The following is a 23250-nucleotide window of genomic DNA, read 5'->3' as shown; positions in this document are numbered from 1 at the left end:
GCATGGCCTTGCACGATCATGAGCCCCTGGCATTGCTGCAGGTCACTGTGACTGCGACCTGCAGCATCAGCAAACCTCTGGTGGCAGCCCCATGGGGCAGGGGCTCCAAGGGGCTGTGCCAAGCAGGGACAGGGGATTTCAGCCCAGTGCCTGCTGCTCTTTGCTGTGGGCTTGCTGTGATTTTTTGGTTCCCGAAAGCATGGTATGCAGAATAGCCACTCTATTCCCACAGAGACTGGAAATGGCTGTTTGTTCACCTCCTACATACCTGCACCTCTGTCCTCCAGCAGGCTGAAGCATGATGCCCTGCTTTTCCTATGCAAATCTCAGCATAAAGTCCAGTTTCTGATTTCCTTTAGATCCCATCCTCTGCTTCCTAGCAATTCTCAGCCACTTTCCAAAGCCAGGCAGCATGCCCTGGCCCTGGGACAGCACGAGTGCACAAAGGAGCCAGAAACCTAGTCCAGAATCATTTTTTAAATCCAATGTTTCTTTTATTTCTGTTCAGGTGAATGGAAGTCATGGAGTTAGTACAGTATAATTTACAAATCAAACTTCTGACTGGGCGCAGGGCCAAGTGGTGTCAGGCTGCAGCGATCCCAATGGCCTTTGGCAACAGTGATGTGACAGCAGGCTCTAAAGCAGACTTGTTTCTCCTTGGAGAAGGGTTGTGCTTTGGGATCTCCCCTCCCCTACCACTGCTCATCAGCCCGCTATGGTGGGGGTGAGATGGCATTACCAGCGCAGGGCTGAGCTGGCCAACTCCAGCCATGGGGGCCACGCTGGGATTGAGGAGGGGCTCGGGTCCCTCTGGTTTTGGGAAATGAGGATCCCTCTCCAGAATGCTACACCAGCCACCTTGCAAGGCACTGCTCTGAGAGCATTTTGGCTAAAGCCTGTTGGGTTTTTAGAAGAGACTGCAGCAGATGGCTCAGGGCTGGTTATGTCTAATTTGCTAATGGCATGATGAACAGCTGACCAACCAAACACCCATGAAACTCTAATTCAGACTGATCCAATAGTTCAATAAATAACTTGGAAGAGAAGGCAGAAAACAAAAATGGAAGGAAGAAGGGATGGTTGGAAGAACACCACCCCCCCATTCCCTCCTCTGATGTATACACACGCACACACATGACAAATAAAATAAGGGGTTTAAAGTTTTAGGATGGGTTTGAATTCATCTAGTAAAGGAGGTGTAAAAAATAACCAGTCACATCTGCACACTTACAAAGTATACACAGATGAAGCTGGGTGAAGGTCAGTTGTGACTGCGCCTCTCTCCCCTGCCGCTCAAGGGTGGCACTGGTGAGCAGGGACACAATTTTAGTGTCCCTTGCCGGCACTGAGTCAATCTTGAGCTTTTCTGCCCTTGCTTGGAAAAGGAACAGGTCCTCCCTCCCCAGGAAGGCAGCAGAGTCAGCAGTGTTTAGCAGCAGTGGGGTTCCTGAGTAGGGCACGTGAGCTACGTCCTAGCAGCTGTACGCCGTCCCCTTGGGTCCTCTCAGCCTTGGGACGGAGCCCACCCACCCCTGGCACTCGAGGGAGGGGACAGCTCAAAATAAATAGGGCACCAGTTGTTTTTTTGGCTATGGCTCTAGAGCCTGGTGATGCACGAGTATTTTCTTAACCTTTTAGTTTAGGCCAGTAAAACCCAAAGGATCCTGATTCTAATGTCAGTTTTCTCCTGAAGTTAAAAATGGGACAGAAAAGGGACAAGAGTGGGCAGGCAGGGAGGGACAGGGAAGCCCAGTCCCCTCCTGGCAGAAGTAAGAGGCACGTGGAACTGTCACAGTTAGAGCGGGAGAAGGGACAGGGTGCAGTTAGTGCAAGTTTTCCCACAAATGCAAAACTCCTTCGCTTGTTCTCAGTTAATGACAATTGGGTAACATATCTGAAAAGCAAATCCATCTTCTCCCCACCTCGTTGACAAGGCTTCATGGAGGGGATGGCCATGCTCCCCCAGAGCCTCGGGAAGGGGAGGGCTTTGGTCATTCTCACCCACTCTGGGCTGAGGGCTAGCATCTCCCTGGGGTGGCAGCTCCGGTGCCTGGGGAGGGAGCAGGGGGAGAGGCGAGCCAGGGCCAGGGAGAGGTGAGTCGAGGTTCCCTCCCACTGCTGGTGTTCCCCTGCTCTAGCTTTTCTCCTTGGGTGACTTGCTCTTGGAGTCATGCTTGTTGCCCAGCAGCTTAAGCACCTTCATGGGCTTGAATTTGCCTTTCTTCTTGCTCTCAGTCTCCGCTTCCTTGTGAAATTCTGGGGTTGCAAAGGGAAGTTGTTACTGTGGGATGTCAATAGTTGTACAGACACACTCACGACAATGGGCAAGAGTGAGAGCCATGAATCAAAGCCCTCCACTACAGGCACACTTTCTCTGGTAACAGGGGTGTGCAGCACAACTGTGCCTCTAACTTTATTGTCCCTACAGGAAAGTCTCCCCAGGCTACACAGAGTAGATTCAATCTCTCCTGCACACAATTTCACTAATGGCTCGTGCTGCCCCTTACTGGGGTCAGCAGTGAAAACATCACTCCAAAAAGCTTCCCATTTGTTTCTTACCTTTCCTTTTAATCATGGCTTCCAACATTTTATCCTCCTCCTCTTCTCTGAAAGAAAGAATGGGAGAGAGGTCAGGAATTCAGCCCTGAAAACAGCTGCTGCATTGTTTAAGGCTAGAGAGCCTCCTACTTAGACCCACAGAGGGGCAGATCCATCACTGTCTTGTGAGCATTTGCAACCAGCAGGATAAATCCCACATGCTGCACGTGCTGTCCTGTCTTTCCCACACAAGGCATTCAAAGAGACAAGGATTGGGAAGGCTGGGAAAGACATCAGCAATATGGATATCTTGGGACATCCCCACAAGGCGCTCGTGTGGCACTGAGTCAGACAGGCTATGCTTTTCCCTTCTCCCCCAGCCCACTCCACTCCTCACTCACCTCTGCCGGTCCTCATCCAGGCAATTCACAATGGCGTTCCTCTGCTCAATGATGGTCACCAGCTCCTGCATCAGCACCTTCTCCCTCCCTCGGTCCTCGTCGGTCCAGTCCTTCTCTACCCAGCCAAACCCCAAGAAAGGACAGACAATTACATGGCTGAAGGACCTCCAGCACAATCCCTTCTACCCTGGCACACTGAAGGGCTGGTTGGGCTAGCACTGCTGTGGGGACAGAGCCCTGCATGTGGCATTCCATGGGAACAAAAGAAGCATGTCCCTGCACAAGGCTGGGACACGCACTGAGATGGGACAGAGACTATAAAGCCAGCTGGCTGCACTGGAATCCCTACAGATCTGCCTCTCTTCACCTGAGACCCACCTAGAAAGAGAGCAGATGATGCCCATGGAAAAAATGATCCTTGTGGGTCCCTTCCAACTCAGGATATTCTACGATTCTATGAAAAAAGGAGTAAGCACAGCCAGGGCGGTGCTTTACCTGGCTTGTTGAGGAGGCACCGCAGTTCATACTCCACATCTGACTGCCGCTGCTCCAGGTTCTGCTGCTTGAAGCTGCAAAGGAAGGGGGAACTGTTGGGAAGAACTGCAAGGCTCCGGAGAGGTGGAACATTATCCCAAAGTACAGGGTGAGCTCGGAAAGAACCATCAAGATGCTGATCTTGTCCTGTACAGCCAGGGAGCCAAGGACCAGTAAGGACCAGCCCTGGCTGCTCAAGGCCTTCCTGGAGTAGAGGCTGCAGAGGCTCTGGTGACATGCTCTGGGTCAGTTCTCAGTGCATTTGGACAGACTTGCTTGCCCTTACTCCCTCCCTTTTCTAGGCAAAGAGGCCCTGTCAGGATCTCCCCTGGAAGCACTATTTCAGGAGGGCTGACAAAGAGCTCCCCAAGAGAGTGTCAGTGCCTCTGCACACGCCTGCACACACTTACATGTAGATGAGCTCCGACTCATGGCGCACCAGCATGTGCTTCTCATGGATGAGTTTGAACCAGTCCACAAGCAGGCTGTCCTCAGGGTTGTCTGCCAAGCAAAGGGACAATTCAGAGCCATTCCCAGCCCTGGTGGATCCCATCACCCTGCAGTAGCCTGGGCTCTGCCAAGCCAGGGAAGGGGCACTGTGCTAGAGCCAACCCAACCTCAGCCTATTTCTGAGTCTCAGAGAGACCCTGTCTCTTCTCCAACCTGTTTCCATTCTAGGGACATCTCCATGTTCAGGGTATGGTTGTGACCAATCAGGGTATGGTTGTGACCAATCTTCAGGGTATGGCTGTGACCAAGCACAGCCTCTGGTGCTCTTCCAACCCCAGCATCAGCAGGGAGGAAGTCACTGTTGCTATCTCCTTGCTGGAGAGAGGGCAGCCCCAGAGTCAGTCCTGCCCCACACCCACAGACAGCCTACTCCACATACCATTCTCAGCACTGCGAAGTTTTTCCTCCAAGGCCACCCCACGGTGCTCCAGCTGGTCCAGCTGATGCTCAATGGCATCCATCTCCCCATAGATGTCTTCCTCAGGGATATACTGATCTGTCTGCACCTGCAAAACCATAAATCAGACACTTTCATTACCACTAGACTCCAGTTTCCAGGGGTAACCCAAAGGTAACACTAACAAGGGCAGGGGGACAACAGAATATTGCATCTAAGTGTGGATCTGAAATCCCCACCCCACTCTGGAACAAAGGAAGACCATGGTGCTTTCATGAACAGGGTGTAGCCTACAGGCCCTCCTCCCCAGCCACAGCCAGCTGCTGCAATCCCTGCCCACACATGCATCAGCAGGGTGCCTGCAGACTGCTACAGCCCTGGGGGATAGCACAGAGCCGGCTTTTCCCTCCTTGCTCCCGAGGGCTCTTTTACCTTGCGTTTGATCAGTGGGAAGCCGTGGCCCGGTGCTGGAGGACGCACAGGCTTGGAGCCCTTGGGAGGTTTCTTTGCCGAGGGGGAGGCAGCAGGGGATGGCTTCCGATTGAAGGGGTTCTCTTTGCAGGAGGACTGGAGAGGGTGGACAAAAGCAGATACATGAGCATCCAGGGAAGGGAAGGGATCCCAACAGGTGGGGATGAACAGACAGGGCAGCAGTAAGGTTTGTTCTGCCCCACACACTCCTAAAGGAGGAACACAGCACTCATCTCCACAAGCACCTAATCAAAAAAACAGCCGTGCTCCTATTTAGCGTCAGTTTCCCTGCTTCTCTCTCACAAGCATGCTGAAATATTTTCCTTCGTGGTTCCCTTCCCATTTGCTCAGACTACACGACATCCTGCCTCTTCTCTAGCACATGGAGTACGCAGAGTACAAGCAGAGCCACCATTTAACACAGCCCTGAAGCTTGCTTTCAGGGGGTCACACACACCACACCTACCAAAGGAGCAAGCCTGGACTCACATTCCCCCTGTGACCGAGTAATGGACAGGGAAGAAAAGCCCTGTGATCTGGATGGGAGGAAGCTCATCATCTCACCTTCAGCTGTGGTTTGGGTGAGGAAGATGTCTTGGGGCTCCCAGCACCCCCATCTGAAGCCAAGAGGATGGGTGTAGGGCTAGCCCCAGCCGGAGGCTTGGGAGGCAGCCGACTGGGGCTGGTCTTCAGGCTGCCTGTGGAGATGCTCCTGCTGGTGTGCAGGGTGCTGGGCTGTGTCTCCCCACTGAGGCTGGCCAGCTCGCTGGAGGAGGAGAAGGAGGAGTTGGTGGAGAGGCTGGCTGGGACAGCAGGGCTTTCACTGGAAGAGACGCTGGCCAGTGGTGCATCGGCGCTGGAAGTCTTGGCGGCTGTTGGCATGTGCACAGTGGGCTCGGAGGAGCTTTTGGGCACTGAGGCCTCATCGGTGTCTCCCAGCACCTTGGCTGAATTCTCAGAGTTGATGCTCTCGAGGCTGAGGGCTGGAGACGGGGTGGAGGATGATGGCTCAGAGTGTGACAGCCTGGAGATGGGGTGGTGGGCTGCAAAGCAAAGGGAGAGCTCAGGGAGGAATGAAGGGACAGCCAGGAGAGAAGGGGAGGGTGGCGTACACTGGAGACAGGAGACAGCGCAGTCTTGCCTGCAAATGCTGTACTCCAGTGGGTAGAGAGGACATGGCTAATGCAACCATCACTGCATAAAGGCCTGGCCTGCCAGGGTGATGCAGAGGCACCTGGGAAGGGGGAATCTCCATGGGGATGCACAGGGGCTGCAGAAGAAGGATAAAGGAGCAGGAGGAAGCTCACCTAGCGGGGAAGCATTGGGGGCTCGTGGAGCTGGCCGCTTCTTTGCCTTTGGACTGCTGGTGGGAGTGATGCCATACCAGGGGTGGAGAGGCTTGGCAGCAGTCTCACTCTGCTCCTGCTCAGGTGTGCTCTTTTGGGCATCAGCCTCCACCTCCTCCTCCTCATCTTCCTCAAAGGGGTTGTATGGTTTGGGCTCTGTGGCATCAGACCTGCTCTCTTCACTCCTGGCTTTCCCCACCTCTTCCCCATCCTCCTCCTCTGAAGTCCTGCTTGGAGTATCATGGCTGTTGCCTGGGGGAGGAGGAGGTGCTGGCTTCTTCTTGGGCTCTGCTTGCACTAAGGCCATCCATGGTGGGTCCTTGGCTCTTGCAGCAGCTCCACCACTGGTAGGAGAGAAAGAGAAATTGAGGTGGCAGAGGCAAGGTGAGGTGGCGAGGCACTGGAGAGGGACTTGGCCCTTGGGGGAAAGGAAGCATGGAGCAGGATGTCTCCCATGCAGAAGCAGCTGTCTCATCCAAGGATGGCCCTAGGCTTCCCCAGACACAGTGTCTCCCTCTCTGTGAGAAAACCTATGGGCCTTAGGGAAGCACAGCCTGCCTGACTTGCCTGCTGGGCCCAGTGTTTTGGTGTCTGAATATTACAGCTTCCATCTGCTAAGCAGTGGTAAAGGTTGAGCTTTATGGGCATAGCTGGTCTTCCCTGCCCAACACCTTCCCCAGGACAAACCCTCCACAAGGCAGACAAGTGTCCCCTTCTCAGCACCCACAAGCAGGGCCATTTCAGCAGGCATTTGGTAATTTGCCTGTGCCACAGAAACACCTTTCTAAAGCTCTCAAACTCTTCACAAACCCTGAGAGACAAATGCCCTGGGAGGTACGGATGACCACTGTCAGCCTGACCATGCTGGGCTAGCACCTATTAGAAAAGGGACCTGGTCAAAGCCTATGTCCTCCTAAGAGCAGGAGCTGATGGACGTGGGAGAGAAGACCACAGGTGTGCTGTCCCCATAGCCCCACCTTTCTATGGAGTTTTCAGGTGATCTGCAAACAGAGGGACGTACCGATCAGAGGAGCAGGGTCTCCCTCGAGGTTTTGGGACAGGGGGGCTGGGTTCAGGTACCCGACCTAGAAAGACACAGGGTCAGACTGTCACAACACCAAAAGAACATGAAGAAAGAGGTTAAACCAACATGAGGCACCTCTTAGATATCTTCTCACAGGAAGGTGGCTATTCTCACTCACTGAAGACCTCATGGCATTTCTCCCACAGCTGATGCAGCCAGCTAACCCCAAACATCCCCTCTGCCTGTTTACCCCCTCTTCAACCTGGGAGCTGCACCTGGAGAACTGACATGCCCCTCTGTCCCCACACCTGCAAACTCCTCTAGCTCTCCCATCTTCCCTCCACACTGGCAGCAACCTTTGGAGAGCTCTGGAGAAATACAAGGGATCAGACAGGCAGGAAAGCTAGTACAGCTCTCCTCGCTACGGGGATGGCTGGCAATTGCTGGCAATCAAAGCCAGCCTGAGTGTCTGAGCCCAAGATTTATTCGGAGGCAGATAGGAATGTCAGGCTTCAGAAAAGGAAGGGAACTCATCCAACCTGCAGCCAACCACCTTGGCCGCTGAGGATGTGGAGGGTAACCCCTGCCACCACTGTGCCCTCTTACCGTTCACCATGCCGGGCCCACACTCGCTGCCCTCACCCTGCAGAGTAGACCTGGGCCGGGGGACAGGGTGGGAGGTTGGAGGGGAGAGGGCAGACGCGTCGGTGGCCCTCCTTGGGGCAGGGGTGGGACGTGAGTCTCTGAGCCGTCCATCCAGCGGGCTGGCTTTGTCCTGGGTGAGCCCTGCAGGCTTGCTAGGGATTGGAGGCCTGGGGGGAGTTTGGGAGACAGGTGCCCCACTGCCAGCGTGAGCAGGGGGTGTCGGTGTCTCTGCTTTGCTGGCTGTGCTGTTCTTCTCTGCTGGGCCAGGGAGGCCCTCTGCAGGTGCAGGGGTCTCTGCCATGCTCTCCTGGGAGTCACCATCATCCTTCCCCACCTCTGCTCCTGTGTGGATGGCATCCTCTCCCATGCTGTCAGCCCCAGTCTCAGTTCTTAGCTCTGGTGACTGTCGGTCTGGGCTGGGCCTCCTCTCTGCCTTCCCGCTCATGGCCAATTTACCACGATGCTGTGTGCAGACAAAAGTCCCCGCCTCTGACCCAGGCTTGTATGACCCTGGGAGCAGCGTGCTGGAGCATTCCTTACACCTGCCAATGAGAAGAGAGAGCACCATGAGATGGGGAATGCCATCCTACCCTTCCCGGAAGGTAACACACCTGGAAGACCCTTGTAGGGACATGGAATTAGTCCTCAACCCTGCTCCTAAATCCTAGAGTGCTCTTGGGGAAGTCATTCAGGAAAGAAGTAGAGAAATGTCACCAGGCCACTGTAGGAACCCATGGCAAGTTCACAACTCAAATACTGCATGCCTTTGGGTTCTTCCTTCATCTCAGAAAGGACTTAATAGGTGTGGAAGGGTGACAGTTGGTATCGGGATATGGTGTTGTTTCCAGACTTGGAATGGGGAGAGGGATCAACCATTCACAGACATGAAACAATGAATATCAGCTGGAATTAGGAAGCAATTGGTTCAGAACTGGCACAGGGAAGCTATGGGCTGCCTTGTGGGGGCTAATGGTCCAGGCAGGTTAAAGAACTGTCAGCCACATTTGTTTGTAAAACAACACCCTCAGCTCTGATTATTAAATAAATTGACATCAAATCCAACCCAGGAAATTACTACATTAGAGGCTTCCAGAGTATTCAGGAGAAGCAGCACACAAGCCTGGCCTGGTCTCATGCTCAGCCTCAGTGATGCTGACCATGGCATCCAGCTGGGCCACAGCATTTGGCTGGAAGGACAAGGGCATTATGCAGCAGGGCCATTCTTACTCTCTGAAATTGGGCTAATAGCTTCCCTGTCCTTCATTGTCTGCCACATCTTGGATCATCCACTCTTCCCCCACTGAGCCTCTGAACGCTTCCTAATGAAGCCCTCCGGGTGCAAGCGTGATACAAAGCACTGGCAACCAAGTCAGTCCTTCTCCACCTGGGAAGGGAGGTGGATAGCAGACATAAAAGACAGCCAAAGGCAAGGGGCTGATCAAGCACTCCCATGAAAACCAAGCTTGTTCCTTCTTGTCTGAATACCTGGTGCTTGCAGCAGCTGGCTGCCCTACGCTGCCAACAGATAATTTTGGCAAGGAATTCTGCTCTGGGCATCCAGTTGACTGGGATTTCCTTAGAAATGGAGAGCAGAAGTGTGAGAACATAGGGACTCTAGAGAGTCCCTATAAAATGAAGATGTGGAAAGCTCAGACAAGGGGAGAAGGCAGTTTGCTTTGGGTTTAACTCCATCAGCCCACGGGAACCGCTGCCACAGGACTTTTCCGACCAAACACGGTCCATGAATCAGCACAGGAGAAAAAAACCAAAACAGAAATAGACAAGAAGAGAATCAGGAGGCAAAACATTTGGGATAAAATTACAGGGATCTCCCTGCTCAATCTGAAGGGCCATTAGCTGTGGCATGGCAGACATGGCCCCTCTCCTATTCCTGGCCCATGAGGACAGTGGGAATGCTGCACCTGCACTCAAAAACTCCTGCTTTTGCCCCAGCTGCAGATGGGAAGCCTGAGTGGCCCCAGCTCAGCTCCCTCCCTGCGATGCCGTTTCTACGGCACATCCCCAACTGGCTTAGGCAGGTGAATGAGGCCTCCCACATCTTCCCAGTGGCTCGATGTTTCTGTCCTCAGAGGCCAACTCCTGTCCTGTGGCTCATTCTTTCATCATCAGAGAAGGGAAAGCAAAGTGAAATGATTTCACAGGCGCTGCAGGTAAGGACCTGCACTCAGGGAGTAACCACAGAGCTGCTGACATGTAAACCCTCACTCCTGAGTTTGTTAACAGTCTGCAGCTCTCCACATGCTCCCTGGGAGCTCAGCACCACCCAGGCAGCATAGAAGCCTGTATATCCAGTCGAGGATGTGGACTGTAGGTGTAAGGAGGTCTGCAGGATGATGTCATGGCTTAGACCTCATTGGAAGGTGGGAAGGTGAAGGGGGGGTGCTCCTGGGTAGGCAGGTCATAAAGAGGCAGAGCATCCTTGTTTATGGAGGTGGGAGAAGCTCAAGAGGCTGGGATTCCAAGTAAGTGAAGTGGGAAAGCACAAGTCAGCAAGGGAGGCAGGGAGTAGGGTAGGAATGGAGCACAGGGACCAACAGGCTAGTCAGACCTCTGGGACAGGGGGCTGGCAGGAAAACGGAACATCTTCACTCTCTTTTCAAGCACTGTTGTTCGTGTTCCATGCTGCCCAGGGACGCAGACGCTCAAAGATGGGGTGCAGTTGGCCACAGCCCCCCAGCCTGTCGAGGAGAGAGGCCGCCCCAGCAGGCCTGGCCACCACATACCTGAAGCACTGGCGGTGGTAGAGCTTGCCCTCAGCCAGGTAGCGCTGCACCAGGTGGACGTGCTGCTGGCAGGCTGCGCAGGTGCTGCTGAGCGCGCTGCGCTGGGACCGCTCCGAGGGCTCCGAGGGGGCATCCTCCTGGGACACAGCACACAAGCGGCTCAGGATGGGGGCCACGAGCTGCTCCCCAGACCACGGATTCTCCAGAGCAGCTGCTCCCTGTGCAAGGCCCATCGCTGAGGGCTCGTGGCACAGCTCAGGGGCTGACCTCAGGGGCTGACAATGCACAGAACAGCTGCCCTCAAGCCCAGGCACAGGCAGGCTGCCTCTTCCCAAATTAGAAGGGGCCACTCCAAAAGGTGCCTTGCCCCTATCTACAGCTGAAAGGCTGTGGAAGGGACTAATCTACACCCCATGCATCAGGGTTCTGCGAGACATTGGAAAAGGTTCCATCCCAGACAACTGCTAAAACCTGAAATAAAGGGCATCTTTTCTGCCCTTCTAGTCCCCATTCCTGCTCTTTCCACATCTACAGGGTTATCCCCACATAGGAAGGAGAGTGTTTGTACCCTGGGTGGTTCAAGGAACCATCCAGCACCAATCTGCCCACCCTCTTGCCTGCTATGGACAAATTACAGTCCAACAACGACTCTCTCAGCTGGATCCCGCAAGGAAACAAAATCTCAAACACCCCTCACACACAAAATACACAGGCAGGCCCCTGCAGTGATCCATGGCTCTGTGACAGGCTTTTTCCCATCTCCTCACCCACAGTGCAGGGGTTACCACTGCCTCAGTCTGGCTTTGAATTAAGAAATTGGGTACCTGTGGTCCTGAAGGACTCTCAGCTGCAGCCACAGGCGTCTTGTGGGACAGCACAGGAGGAGAGGAGGCCGCAGTTGGGCGCTTCATAGGCAGAGGGACGCTGGCTGGAGGCAAGAGGGAAGGAGGATCAGGCATGGAGAGAAGTGTGACTCACACCACCCGTGTGTGGGAAGGGGAGGGGAAAAAAAGCAAAATCATCCAGCCTTGTGACATAGGATGAGACCTGCCGCTCCCAACACTTCAGTGCTTATTTTAGGTGGAAGAGACAAACACAATCTAATAATGGGTCAGCTGTGAGGCTGCCAGAGAGCCTGGCCTGCTGTGGATCCCCTTCTGTGGCCCAGGGATACCAGCCTCCCACTGTGATTTTATTTACTCATCAAATGCTACTTGGCTTCCTTGTAATCGACTCACTAAGCAACGCTCAAAGCCCAGAGCAGCTGGGGTAGCTGCTGATGTATTGTTGTGACCCACTGGGCCCCAGGGCTTCCAGGCTGTCAGCAGGTCTGTGAAGCATCTCTTGCTGTCAGGGCTGGAACTCACACACCAGTCCCCAGCGGGACTCCTTGGCTGGGAGACCAGCATCCCTGGAGAAGCACATACAAGTGGAAGAGATTTATCTGATGTTGAGGCTACAGAGTGGAACAGGAGACCTGGAGCCCTCATCTCCATCCAGCCAAAGGATGCTTGAGAAGAGCTGTCTCAGAGCACTCAGCTCAGGCTGCAGTCGTAGGGACAGACAAGCTGATTTGAAACACTCCACCCTGGCCCCACTCTCTCTGTCCTCCAGTCACTTTACATGTACCTATGTGACAAAAATTAGCTGTGGTAGGCGGGCTCCTATCTAGCTTTCTCCTATTTTAGCGGGCTAGAGCAAATCACAAAGGGTTCTGGTGAGCACCAGGGGTGGTGGCCCAACCCAAGCTGGCAGGAATGCAGTGCAGGGGGAGGAGAAAGGCGTTCCTTCTTCCACAGCCTGAGCTGTTACATCACTCCCCATGTCTTGTGAAACCTCACCCCAATGCAGTCTCTCTTCCAGGCCTTCCTCAGGGGCGCCAGCAAGATGCAGGAGAGGCGGGTGCTGCCTGCTCCTCTCCTCTTCCCCACAAACACACAGCTCCCAGTTGCCACAGGAAGGAGGAAGCACAGGGTGATGCTGGGTTTCCTGTACTCATACAGGGCCAAACTGGAAGCCAGAAGGGTGGGAGGACACTCACCTTGGCTGGGGTTGTTGAAATGGTTGTAGTACTGAGACACGTAAGTCATGATGCTGAGGCAGTCGGGAACTTTCATGGAGACCATATCATTGGGATCTAGCAGGGCTGGGATGCCCAGCTCCCGCTCTGCCAACTCAAAGGCCTGCAGGAACAGCACAGAGGCATTTAGGAAAGAAAACTGATGCATGGCATCCCTGATGGACAGAGGCTTCCAGACATGCTGCTTGACTAAAAAAAGCAGCAACAGAAGCGAGGTTCCCTTCAAGTTTTCACTGAAAAAAAACCCCAGTGTTCTTTCAACTCATGGAGACACCAGCAGTGCCCTCACACAAGAGCCTGGCACAGCCTTGGCTGGCACCACGAAGGGGCGAGGGCTGGCACATACTTCCAGTGACACTGAGCTCTACTCAGCAGTGTCCCCAGCCACCCCAAGTGCTCACCCCACAGAAACACTGACTGACCATCCTTTCATGCTCTGGGGTGGCACACCTTCCCCTCCCACAATCAACAGAGCCATCCTGGCTCAATATCCAGCACCCTGCCATGCACAAGCCAGTACTTTCAGTACTTTTCTGTGTCTCAGCAAGCAGAAATGAGGACACTGTGATAAGAAGCACCCACCTCCTCCAACTGCATACACAGCTCCCCAAAAAGAAGGAATGGAGGAGGGAAAAAGCTGTTTGAGAGTTTCCCACTTAGCAGCATATGTGGATTACTGTCTACACACTGGCCATCCCTCTGCTGAGCCAAGGGCAGTGAACCTACATTGATCTCCCAGGGAGGGAGGTGCAAAGCTATGGCAGGGACTGAAGAGAAGTAAGCCAGGAGGAGACGAGAGTGGTTTGGACACTGAATGGTGAGGTACCAGGTGCACAGATAAAGGTACTGGGTGTGGGTAAAGAGTGGAGGTGCCTAGTCTCTGGGGCATGAGGTGCTATGGAGGGTGTGAGATACAAAGAAAAGGAATGGAGAAACAAAAGAAAATGGATATTTGCAGTAACTAGGGGTGTAAAAGTGCCCCCCGTGGACATCCTGCTCTGCTCAGCCTGGCTTTAAGCCAGTTGTCTGGACTGAGTCTTGCTGAACACAAGGCTGCAAGCAGCAAGGAGTGAGGAGAGACCCCACCTGAGAGGGCCCTAATAGGACAAGATACCCATTGTGTAGGTCTTGAATGGAAAAAGCTGCTAATGACTGAAAGGGGCCAACTGGTCTAGCAAAGGACATGCCAGGACACAGTTGGAGAGCCCTGGTCCTGTAAATCCCAAATCACAGAATCACAGAATGGCTGGGGTTGAAAGAGACCTCGGAGATCATCTAGTCCAAACCCCTGCTAAAGCATGTTCACCTAAAAGCAGGTGACACAAAATCACATCCAACTGGGGTTTGAGTATCTCTAGAGCAAGAAACTCCACTTCCTCTCTGGACAGCCTGGTCCAGTACTCTGTCACCCTCACAGTAAAAAATGTTTTTCCTCATAATCAGCTGAGGAATTCTTGTATTTGTACCCATTGCCCCTTCTCCTGTTGCTGGGCACCACTGAAGAGTCTGGTCTCATCCTCAACGTCTGCCCTTAAGATATTCGTATGTAGCTGTCACCCCAAGAGAGTACCTTAACTCATCTTGGGAAGCTGATGGGCCGTGCCTTTCCACAGACTATCAGATGGAGCCTGCAGCAATGAGGTTTTTCTCTCACTTAAAAAAAACCAAGGCTGTTGCTGCTCTGTCCTACCACTAGCCCCTCGGGCACGCACCTCCCCATTCCCCACTGCCTGCTTCTGCTACTGGCTCCAGCTGTGCCAAACAGGAAAGGAATATTGCAGACCAGGGTCCAGCATGACCTTCCTCTCTGCCTATGCCTGAAGCAAAACTAGCTTCCTGCTTCCATTGCCTGCAAATCTGGAACAAATGAGGTCAAGAAGATGTTGCACCATTTAAATCTTCACCTGAGATGTTGTCTTGGCAACTATTAGGATAACCAGGCTGGAAGCTGATGTTTCAGATTCCCTTGTTTCCAGAGGAGCTCCTGCCTGTTACTTACAAACACAGATTCTTCTTATACCCTCAGCACTGTCACAAATTCCTCCCACACTACATGACCTCCATCAAGTCATTCTCACATCCCTTCTTCCTTCTGTGCACTGCAGAACAGGGACTTACCAAGCGATTATTCTCATAGACGTCATCCTTGGAGAGAGAATCAAAGTCTCTGAAATGAGAAAGCATAAAATAGCCACATGAGGTGCAGAGAAAAAGTGTCCCTATGCCACCACATGCAGATTCCCAGGACAGTTGACCTTACAACAACTCAACACATAAGACCCTAGATAAACAAAACCTTGGCAAAGCAGATTTCAGGTTGTAACAGCACAAGGAAACCAAAGGGAAATTGCAATTAAAAAAAGAAAGCAAGTCCCAAATGGGTGGCGACCAGGAAATTAAAATGTCATTCTTGTCTCTCGTTACCCACTTCTGCCCTTGAGATTAAAGGCTGCAGAAATACCAGGGCCATGTTTCAATTAGCACCACACATGCTGCACCAAAGAGTGCACGACATCACCCCAGATTTGCTTTTCCAAGGCCACTGGCACAACAGTGGAGGATGGGGATACAGATCCCTCACCTCAAGAGAAAGAAGTGACAGATACAGCTCAGGTGGCTCTATGAGGGTCCTTAGACAAACCTCCCTACACCATCTCAAGGAATTTGGGGTGACACAGAAGATCTTAAACTGCACTTCTGCCCTTGCTTTCCCCCAAACACTCACAGTGCACAACAAACCGACCTTGGCTGCAGCCTTTGGAGCTGAATGCAAGGTGCTCAGGGCACACAGAGGAACCCCAGCAGTCTCCAGCCCAGGGGATTCACTTGTTCCAACTAATTTCCCTTGTTCCCCTGGAGCCCTTTGGCGGGTTCAACCTGGCCACAGGGACTGATTAGCTGCCTTCACCAGGGAAGCAGAGGGCAGAAAGTTAAAGCAGTCTGCAGGCTTTTAACAGAGGGGGAGAAATGCAGGAAGGAGTTAGTTACGGCTTTTGCATGTGCACGTGGGTACAATGTGTGAAAACTGCACTGCTTACAGCTCCTTCCTGTCAAGGATCTCAGCTTTGTTACACAAAAACTCCCTCATGCAGCAGCCTGGTGTGCCTGCTACCTGGGTTCACAGGGGAGGTCGCAGTCCAGAGAGGTCTAGGGTCAAGCAAAGCCACCCCAATGGACCACAGAGAGGTGCCAAAGCTTGGGAGACCAACACAGAAGGACAATTCAGATTAGAGAGGGGAATGCATCCCCCACCTCAAAGATGGTGTGCAGGAACTGGGAGAGATGGCACCACGCACCTGCGGAGAGGGGCTACAGGAACCTCCTTCCTCCATCCCCCTTTGGATTTTATTGCCTTTTCCTGTAACACTGACACGACCCATCCTGGCACCACATGGCAGGGCAGCCAGCCTCTCCTCAAAGCCCCTCAAGCAGCTTTCCCAAAGCTGCAGAGGAAGTCTGTGATGAGCTCAGGAAGGTTTTCCTGGCTACCTACAGCACCATAAAATTACACTTCCTCCGTTCAAAGCAAGAGGCTGCTGGTGCCGTTTCCTCACGACGAACGAAGCTGCAGCCGCTCGCTGCTGCGGGAGCAAACACAGCACACACGCAGAAAGGTGGGCAGGATTTGCAGCTCTGTTACCTTCCTGAAAGCTCATGTGAATACGTGTACAGAGCTCAGACTGCTCAAAATACCACATCTTTTCCTTCTCTACATGCTGGTGAGCAAAGGTTTCAGCTGCAGCCTTTGCTTTGATGTCAAAACCACTGCCATTTTTGTAATTATAACTAGTCTCCACTGGGAGATGTTTTTTCCCTAAGTTTTTGTTTTGTTTTTGCCTAGGGAAGTCCTTTAACCTTGCAGTATTTTTTTTTTCCCTTTTAAAGAAAATGCCAACTTGGAACACAGGAGAAGCAATGACAGCGAAGTTATATATCAACTGCCCTCTAAACATTCATGACCTTCATTCTGAATGCCTTCACTTTCAGGATATGGGAGTGGTGTAGCTGGAAGCTCGAAGACTCCTTGGTGGGCTGGGAGAGTATTTTCTGACAGACAAAACATCATGTCCATTCCACTCTGCCCCAGCAAACCAAAGCTGTTTCAGTAAACCAAGGCAACTCCATTAGGAAAAGCAGTTGCCAGCAGAGAGGACGTGAAGCTCAAGAGGTAATGAGGGGTTAGAAAGCAGCAAGGGAATAGCAGATTCTTTTCCACTAATGTAGGATTGCAGACTCTCAGCTTTACCCGAGATGTTGAAGTCCATCAGTACAAGGCCCCAGGGATCAGTTTATTCAGTTCCTCTCCACTGCATTTTCCAGCTCCCTCTCTGACAAGTCAAGCAGGACCACACTGACCTGCATTGCTCCTGACACAAGCACTCCCATATGCCATTTCATCACGTGGCATCCTGTGGCTCCAGGCACGCTCCCAGTACCAATGTGCAAGGAGCGTGGCCACTCAGGCACGGGAAAAATCACTCCAGACACACCCCTTTCCCCTCTATACTGTCTCCTCTGCAGAGAGCCCAGAACTAGCCATCTCGCAATTCTGTGTGACATGTGGCTGCATGTCACATTATTTCCTCGCCCTGATCTCAGCAGTCTTTCATCCAGCCCTGCTCAGGCTCCTCTCCTGCCAACATACCCATCCAAGGGATTGGATGTAAGAACAGGCAAGACTCTGGCTATCCCAGTGGAACAACTGTCTTGACTCAGCAAACCCCAGCGTTGTACCATATCCTGGAGTAATATTTCTATGCAAATAACATCCCAGGCACTTACCTAATTAGATACATGCAGAGCCACTAAGCACTCCAGGGTTTAGGGCAGCTGCCAGGGAGCACAGCAGATCCAGGGAAGGGGAAAGGGGGAAGGGTGTGCTGTACAGCTAAAACCAGAGCAAATTCCTGGATTTCTCAAATATAAATCATGAGCACTTTAAGGCAGTGCCACATAATAAGCCATTCAGCTTTCCAGGTCTTGTCATGGAAATGCAAGCAGTACATGGGAAGGAACAAACAAGATTTGTGATCCTGCCTGTAACCAAACCCACGGCTCTAGGGACACAAAACAGCACTTCTAAAACAGCTCTCATCTCCTGTTTTCCTCAAGTCTCCATCTCTCCCAGAACTCAAAAGGCACGTGCCGTACTCCTTTATTCTTCTCACCCCTGAATGCCAAGATTCCTCCCTGAGCTCCAGGGAGGCTGTACAGCTTGTGATGCTGAAAGATGCTCTTTGCTTCACTAAGCTGCAGCAAATGCCTTGTAAACACTAATTTCACGCTTCAGATTTCTAGATCACTGAGCAAACAAACTCATTAATCCCCACAGTCCACTGTCAAGTTGGTCTGGATGTTGCCAGCTTAACTGAAAAGGGAAGAGAAGAGATTAAATGTCTCATCTCCAGATCACACAGCCAGCAGCGCAGTCAGAGGCTAAATCCAAGTTTCCCATTTCCCTGACTGGGACAGCGAGGCCAAGTGAAGTGTCTACAACAGTGGAGTCAGAGATTTTCATCTTCATGGTTCAACACACAGGTCCAACAGGTATGCACTTCATTCTTGGTGGGCACTTCAAGACACCTTTAGCTGGATTCAGTAGACACTGAGGAGTTCCAGTCTACTTCTTTCAAGAAGCCCAAACCTATAGTGTTTCCAAGAGCTCTGCAGGAGTTGCTCCAAAGCTCTCCAGGGCAGCCTCCCTCCGATGCCATTTGCCTTATCCCAAGGTGATTGTGTTCAAATCACGCAGAAGACTGTCCTCAGTCTCACTTACCCATATGGTCTTTCACGACAGCCTCTTCCTCAGCGTGTCCCCTCCCAGCACAGAAGCACAATGGGGGTGCATCCAGGCAGGGCCAGAAAACCGGGACAGGCTGACAGCCACCACAGCAGCAATGCCCAGGGGATCAGGGTGGCAGAGCAGGGGTGTCACACAGGTAGAGAAGAGCTTCAGCTCAGCCCTCATACGGATGTGCCCATTCCTCCCCTCTGCAATCCCAGGGGAAGCCAGCAGGAAGCAGGGAAGCAGCCACGTGCAGAGGAACTTCAGGCAGCAGCACAGCTGTCCCGTCTGGGCCAGGAGAGCCCCGCACAAAGGAAGACCACACAAGGTCAGAAACGCACTCACAGATCCCTGCCAAGTCCCATTACTGGGCTGACTGAAAGCACTTTAGAAGAAAAGAAGGGCAACCACTTTTCCTCTGCCGTCAGGAGATTTACTGCCTCTGATCCAATCTTCCCACTTCCAAATCGGGACAGGCTGAAGAAGCTGGAATCAGATGAAATGATGCTACTCTCCTGACGGCCGTCTGAAAATCCTTCTACAACATGCCATGTCCTTGTAAGGCCCTGGGCTCTCTCTCTACAATGCAGCTCGTGCAGAGGACCTGTGAAGCACATAGTTAGGACATCTGCCAGGAGCAGATTTAAGCCCACTGACAACTTAAGAGCAGCAGTCTCTGCTTAATGGGATGGTAAATATGGTTGATGGGAAACCATCAGGTGGTTTTAGTGGTGTTTATCATATGCTTTTGCTGAACCTCTGCTTTTCAGTTCCCAGTTACTGTGCCATTTACAAAAAAAATAAATAAATGCAAGTGTTCCTGTCCTTAATTTGCCTCTTCCCATCCAGCAGCCTTGAAACTGGGAGCATTTGCAGAGGCTCCTTTCTAGCTAGTCAGAGCGAGCCACACCATCCAAGAGCTGCAGGACACAAGACCACACAGCTCCTTCAAGACCCAGAGTGATGCAGACACCTCACTCTCAGTCACTCCAGAAGAACATGCTGAGGGTTTTAGGGCAACCACCTGAAACACTGCAGGCAGCAGCTTGGTTTCCAGCCTACCTGCTCCACTTCAGCTTGTATGGACACAGGCCTGTTTCGCCCTCACACGGACACCACCACTCCACAGTGGAGTCACAGTCAACCCTCTGCCTGACAGAGGTTGCTGTCACAGCAAAAGGCCTTCCTGGGGCCAGCTCAGAAAGGAGAATTTGGTCAATTTGGGCAACCTCAGAGGAAGAACCACCAGTCCCAGAGCAGAAGGTGACAGGGGAGGCATCATCCTTGTCGGCTTTAGGGGCGGGCAAAGGAGCGCGTGCACGCCGGAGGCACAGCGAGGTGGGGCGATGCCTACCTGCACTGCAAGGGCTACCAAGGATTAGAGCAGATGGGCGCCGGATTCCCAGCACCATCGGGGTACACAGGGTTACAGCGGCAGGTCGGGGCAGATTCCTTCCAGCGGCTCAGCCAGTTTCTCCAGCCTGACACTGTGCCCCCAAGCAATCCCAAACTCAGTGTCTGCCTCGTGAAACTCACATTCCCCCTCAGAGACACCCAAGTTGGGGGAGGCTAGAGAGGCTTAACACCCCTACTGGCATTTGCTACCTCCTGCTTTCACTGTGGCATCCATAGAAAACAAGCTAGAAGCAAATGCAAGCAGCAATCTGGTCCAGGCCTCTACAGATTTCAGACTGGCTGCCTCTGGCAGCTGGGAATGTCCCTGTGCAGGGCAGGCCTCTGGTCCTCTCGAAGTGTGAAAGCTCACCTCTTGCTGAGGCAAAACACCCCCGCACCCAGATACCAACACCATGTCTCCTCTCTGATAGGCACCGCTCCCATTTGTCCACCTCCATGCTCTCACCAGCCTTAAATCATACGACTTCTGCTAATCCTGACCTTGACAGGTCTGCAGGACCAGGTCAGAAGGTCGTTTGCTGAAACACAGAATGATAGAATGGTTTGGCTTGGACGGGACCTGAAAGATCATCTGGTTCCAACCCTGCTGCTGTGGGCAGGGACACCTTCCACTAGGCCAGGTTGCTCAGAGCCCCATCCAACCTGGCTACGAGCACTGCCTGGGAATATAGAATCCTTCATTCCCAGTACCCAACTATTTCTCAACAGCATCTTCTTCACCACGTTCCCTACCAGCACATCAGCACAACGGAGGCACATCCGCTCTCTGAGCCTCTCATGTCCACGCTCAGGGAGCTTCCCTGCCAGCCAGCCTGGAGCCTGGCGCTTCCCACGGCGCCTCCATCCCCCTCAACCCGCTGTGACCCCCCGGGCTCGCTGCTGAGCGGCACAGGCGGCCCAACCCCTGCAGAAAGAGGGGTCCCAGTGGTCCCGCGCCCCAAACCTCCGCGCCCCCCGCTCCTTCCGCCCGCGGGCGGCAGCCGGGGCCCCGCGGCGCCCCGTCCGAGCGGCGGGCAAGGCGCGGCCTGCACTCACAGGAGGTCGGGCCGGTGGCGGTGCAGGATGGCGCAGAAGGCCAGTCCGTCGCGGAAGGAGGTGCTGAGGTCGCGGATCTCCACGCCGCGGTAGCCCTCGCACTGCCGGCGGCACCAGGCTTGCAGGGCGCCCCGCGGACCCGACATCGGGGCGGCCGCTCCCACCGACGCCGCCGCCGCCAGCCCGGGGCCGGGCGGGGCCTCCCGGGGCGGGGCTCCCGGGGGCGGGGCCCGGGCACGCCGCGGAAGCTCCCGGGCCCCGGGCTCAGCGCTTCCCGGGGAGCAGGGCGGGATGCTGGGGCGAGCACCCTCTCCCCCAGCTCGGGGAAAGAGTTAGGCCTGAATTCAATTCAAATTCAGCTAGATTAAAAGCCACTAGGCAACCTCATTTCTGGATCCCTCTCAGGCTTAGACAGAGGCTGCTCCAGGCAGAAGCAGTTCTCAGCAGTCCTAGGGGCATAAGCCGTGGCAGCAGAGTACGTGTAGGATGTAGGTGGCTCCCAGGGTAGGCTCAGGGCCAGGGAGAGCTTTGAAGATCAAGACACTTGGAGTCACAAGCAGCGTTTCACAGGAAGCCCTGGAAGAAGCGGAGGAAGAGTGTGATACAATCTCAGGAACCCACAACATCGCGGCGATGGATTGTCACGAGAGCTGGTGTGCATGCTCAGCATGATGGTTTGACAAGAGGGGGAAAGCACACTATTAAAGGCTTCTTTATTTGCCTTAGCATTCTTTTCACCTCCAACAGCTACCTCTGGGGAAGACCAAACCATCGCACTGATGCTGAGTTTATTGCTGCCAGTTCCAAATCTGTAAGAGTCCATTCTCTCCAGTTACTTTGTATGGGCTCTACACTCCTTTCCATGGGTAGCACCCTCTTTCTTCTACTCCATTGTTTCACTCTATCACTCTACGGTCCCAGAACTGTAACAAGTGAAAAGTAAATTCTCTGACTGGTTTGTAGTCTCCCCACTGAGTGGCTGAGCTAAGCTGTGGTGTAAATCCCAAGAAAAACTACTCTGTAGCAAAAAAAGGAAGTGAAACATTGTGTCGGCTTTGTAATAACTGAGCTGGCTACTCAGCATCCCCCAGATCTGGCTGACAGCGTTTTCCTGATGTATCCTAAGGGACAGCAGGATGAGGGATGTTTTCTTGACTTTTCCAGGTTCCATAATTACAGTCAGCCCCTTCACAACTGTAGGTCAGAGACAGAGTACACGACCTTGTACTGTGGTTCCCTCTGACAAAACCATTTTGTCCAGAACCACTTCCACTCACCAAAACCTGCTGCGGCAGGGGAGGCTCAAGCTCTAGCCACCCCCACCTCCCTCTGGAGCGCCTTCCCAGCACCAGCGGGGCTCTGTTGATGCTGCTGAACACCCTGCATTCCTCCCGCTTCAAGCAGTGCCAGGCACCGCAGCTCGCTGAGCCCATCTTCCCACCCAGTGAGAGCTGCGAGCTCCTCCTGGCTTCGTTCCACCAAGTGCCAGTCCTGCTCAGTTAACCTTCAGCAGTCCCTCAGAGAAGGCACGGAGCCAGGGAGATCAGTGGATGGTCTCTCTGCATCCTTTGGAAGCTGCTCTGGCAGATGGAAACAAAGCAGAAGCATATCCACACACCTGAGAACAGCCTGTAACCGCTGGAGTGTTTCAGATGATACAGATAAGCATTAAAAGTCTGTAATTCCAACATGCCAACTAGATATTAACACCCCAGTAACACACTGGATTCCTTTGCTATGCAATGAACTAAAATTGATCATGGAGATACTTGCCAGGGTTCTCACATTGTGTATCACATCCATCCACCTGAGCACATGTCCTGGGAAAGATTTAGGCTTTGGATAATAAGAAAGTAGGGCAGTTGCTGTTGACAGCTATGCTTACTGTGCTCCTGTTGGCAAATAAACAGGAGGAAAAGTGCCAGCCCTAAAATCAAAAAGGAGCAGATTCTGCTTGATATGAACACAGCTCCCCACAGGCTGCTGCAATGCAGTGGCATCTCAGTCCTCTAATTTCTTAATGATATGGCTGCCTCAAACCCTCCAGAACTTGCGGCAGTGAGCTCCTAACATCCGTAACACTAACTTCTAGCAGCAGCTAGAAGGCCAACAGGAATTGCCCAATTTATCTCACTGTGTTGCCTGTACCCTGCCTGCCTGAGTTACTTAACTTTGATGGGAAACAGAGCTTACTTTTGAGCAGTATCTAGGACACTGGAAACCTGACCCTCATTCAAACACAGAATATAATCCAACAAAGGCTAATTATTCCCTGTGGCTAAACAGAATCACACACAGAGCCAGACTGGACTGCTAGGACCCCT

At 53.0% G+C, this 23250-nt stretch overlaps 1 protein-coding gene across 1 annotated transcript; it reads right to left on the bottom strand.

Annotated features, from left to right (window-relative positions):
- Positions 1–469: 469 nt before the first annotated feature.
- MICALL1 (MICAL like 1) lies at positions 470–21118 on the bottom strand. Its single transcript, XM_048302602.1, has 16 exons — positions 20927–21118; positions 14809–14857; positions 12652–12793; positions 11435–11538; positions 10611–10747; positions 7828–8408; positions 7219–7282; positions 6159–6541; positions 5416–5894; positions 4813–4947; positions 4363–4489; positions 3884–3974; positions 3435–3508; positions 2940–3054; positions 2560–2606; positions 470–2256 (listed from the first exon to the last, which is right to left on the bottom strand). Exons 1-16 carry the CDS (start codon positions 21070–21072, stop codon positions 2135–2137), a joined length of 2796 nt encoding a protein of 931 aa, XP_048158559.1. The 5' UTR covers positions 21073–21118; the 3' UTR covers positions 470–2134.
- Between the last annotated feature and the right edge of the window lie 2132 nt (positions 21119–23250).

Source organism: Corvus hawaiiensis, chromosome 4 (assembly GCF_020740725.1).
Source record: "Corvus hawaiiensis isolate bCorHaw1 chromosome 4, bCorHaw1.pri.cur, whole genome shotgun sequence".
Taxonomy (NCBI): Eukaryota; Metazoa; Chordata; class Aves; order Passeriformes; family Corvidae; genus Corvus; species Corvus hawaiiensis.
The sequence above is the reverse complement of the archived record's forward strand: the minus strand, read 5'-3'. Positions and strand labels throughout refer to the sequence as shown.

Coding starts and splice junctions, on each gene's coding strand:
- MICALL1 (XM_048302602.1), bottom strand. CDS start 21,072: ATGTCGGGTCCGCGGGGCGCCCTGCAAGCCTGGTGCCGCCGGCAGTGC. Junction 12,794..14,808: donor TCTATGAGAATAATCGCTTG/GTAAGTCCCTGT, acceptor CTGTTCCTGCAG/GCCTTTGAGTTGGCAGAGCG. Junction 5,895..6,158: donor CCCCAATGCTTCCCCGCTAG/GTGAGCTTCCTC, acceptor TTTGCTTTGCAG/CCCACCACCCCATCTCCAGG.